A 2051-nucleotide genomic window follows, 5' to 3' on the forward strand; every position below is an offset into this window, starting at 1 on the left:
TGCTGGGAGTTTCCATTTTCCTAGGTTTATAGCTCATCCCAGAGATGTCCCAGAAGCCAGTTGTCTCGCTCAGTACCTCTCTCTCCATTTTCCCTTCACCTGATCCCTCCTGTTCTCATTCCTTGCCCCCATCTAGACCCCTCTCCCATCCATCAGTGATGTCTATTCTATTGCCCTTTCACAGTGAGATTCTCAAGCCCCATTGTGACCCCTTGTTAATTAGCTTCTCTCTGAGCCTGTGATTGTAGCATGGTTATCCTCTCTGGGCCTGTGATTGCATCATGGTTACCTTACAGCTAATATTCACTTATAAGTGAGTACATACAATAATTGTCTTTCTGGGTCTGGGTTACCTCACTCAGGATGACCTTTTCTAGTTCTACCCATTTGCAAGTAAATTTCTTTTACTTTATAAAATGGCCTACATTCTATGGATGCCAAGCATGGGATATCCTTATGTGAAGTGGGGTATATTTGAAGTTAGTGAGATTGCCCAGTGGCTATGTAAGCTTGCCACCAAGCTTAATATGGGTTTGAACCCAGTGTTTCTAAAGGTAAAAACAAGAAAAGCAACTCGGACAAGCAGCCCTCTGATTTTTACACCATATTTTCTATCAGAGCACACAGGGAATGCTCGGCAATTTGTGATACTCACAAACAGAAAGATATGCATGACTGTCCAGTGTACAACATAGTCTTCCTACTACATGACAAGGGAACACACTATCTGCAGAGCTAACACTATGAAGTCCAGCTCTGCCTTCAGGAGACCTGAGTTTCAGAGTGTCTCCAGACAGAATTGTGTTTACTTTTCTGTTTATGTGTCAGCTTCCTTACAAACCTTCTTTCACTTGATATTTATCCTGTGATAAATATCTTTGCAACATGCATTTCACCATTCCTTTTCCCTGCTACTGCCTGTCGGAAATATCTGAACGCATGATCATGGCCTTCAGAGATTAGGATACGAAAATACCCAAAAAAAGAAACAGGTTAGACAGAGGAGGAAGTCATTTAGACATACCAAGAAAATAAAGTTGATGCTTTATTTAGAACGAGTTGAGAACTACAAGAGTTTTTATATGAATAGGAACTTTCTTCTAGGAACCTTCTGACAGATGTTGCAAATGTAGTTCTCACTTCATATCTCTTGATCGGCCACGATGGAAGCACACTTGGCCTTCACCTGACTCTTTAGTTTCAAAGAGTTTATCTCAAAGAGAAAAAAGGTAACACCAAAGAGTGACATAGCGGCAATCAGTACCCCTATTGGGAACACAACAGTATAGTGTTTGCTTATTAAGGCTTCTTTTTTAACCGGAAAGTCAGGTGGAAAGTCAAGAGCGGTTTGGCCATAATGATCTACAAAGTGGTTCCAGCTCACAGAAACAAATGTGAAGATGCTGCTAACACACAAAACTAAGGCAGCAACCTTGTAGCAATATAACTGCATCTCAATAAATGGGTCTTTCATGCAGCCAATCTTAATGGCAATTGCACCGAAAATCAGAACTACAGGCTTCATCAAAACAGTCCCCATTATCAGGGTCCGTGCGTACTCAAATTCACGTGAAATGGTCCACGTGGAATTGATAGGGGTGTGCACCAGAATCTTGGTTACAGTGCCTGAAACATTAAATTCTTGAGGGTAGTAAGCTTCCCAAAGTCCAAAAGACACGAATTGCACAAGCTTGTCATCGAATTCCCAGAGGCGCCAGAATTGGCTGCTTGCGATGACTATCTCGAACACCAAGGCCGATAGGCTGCAAAGGAGGCCACTAAACTTGAAGAGGTACTCCTTCGCATTGGCAAGTCTGAAGAAGAAATTGAACAGGTATATAGTCAAGTCAGGAACACAAGGGACAGTGGAAAACAAAATGAGTTATGGTTTACAGAGCAATAAGTTCTCATACCTTGTCCTTGCTGTCACAAAAAGTTGTATTTAAGTAATATACCTATGGCCAAAGTTCCCTCTATAAGAGGTTTTGATTAGCAATTTCACTATATCTATCAAATGCTGAAATGTGCAAATTTGTTAACTAAACATGTTA

The 2051-nt window shown here is 41.2% G+C and overlaps 1 protein-coding gene across 1 annotated transcript in view; it reads right to left on the minus strand.

Moving 5' to 3' along the window:
* Window positions 1-1141: 1141 nt before the first annotated feature.
* Window positions 1142-2051, minus strand: part of LOC101996709 — a 5366-nt gene continuing 4456 nt past the window's right edge. The window contains exon 2 of the mRNA XM_013350546.1: window positions 1142-1814. Coding sequence (XP_013206000.1) covers window positions 1142-1814 — 673 coding nt within the window. The remainder of the gene's footprint in view (window positions 1815-2051) is intronic.

The sequence above is a fragment of the Microtus ochrogaster genome, chromosome X (assembly GCF_000317375.1).
Source record: "Microtus ochrogaster isolate Prairie Vole_2 chromosome X, MicOch1.0, whole genome shotgun sequence".
Classification (NCBI taxonomy): domain Eukaryota; kingdom Metazoa; phylum Chordata; class Mammalia; order Rodentia; family Cricetidae; genus Microtus; species Microtus ochrogaster.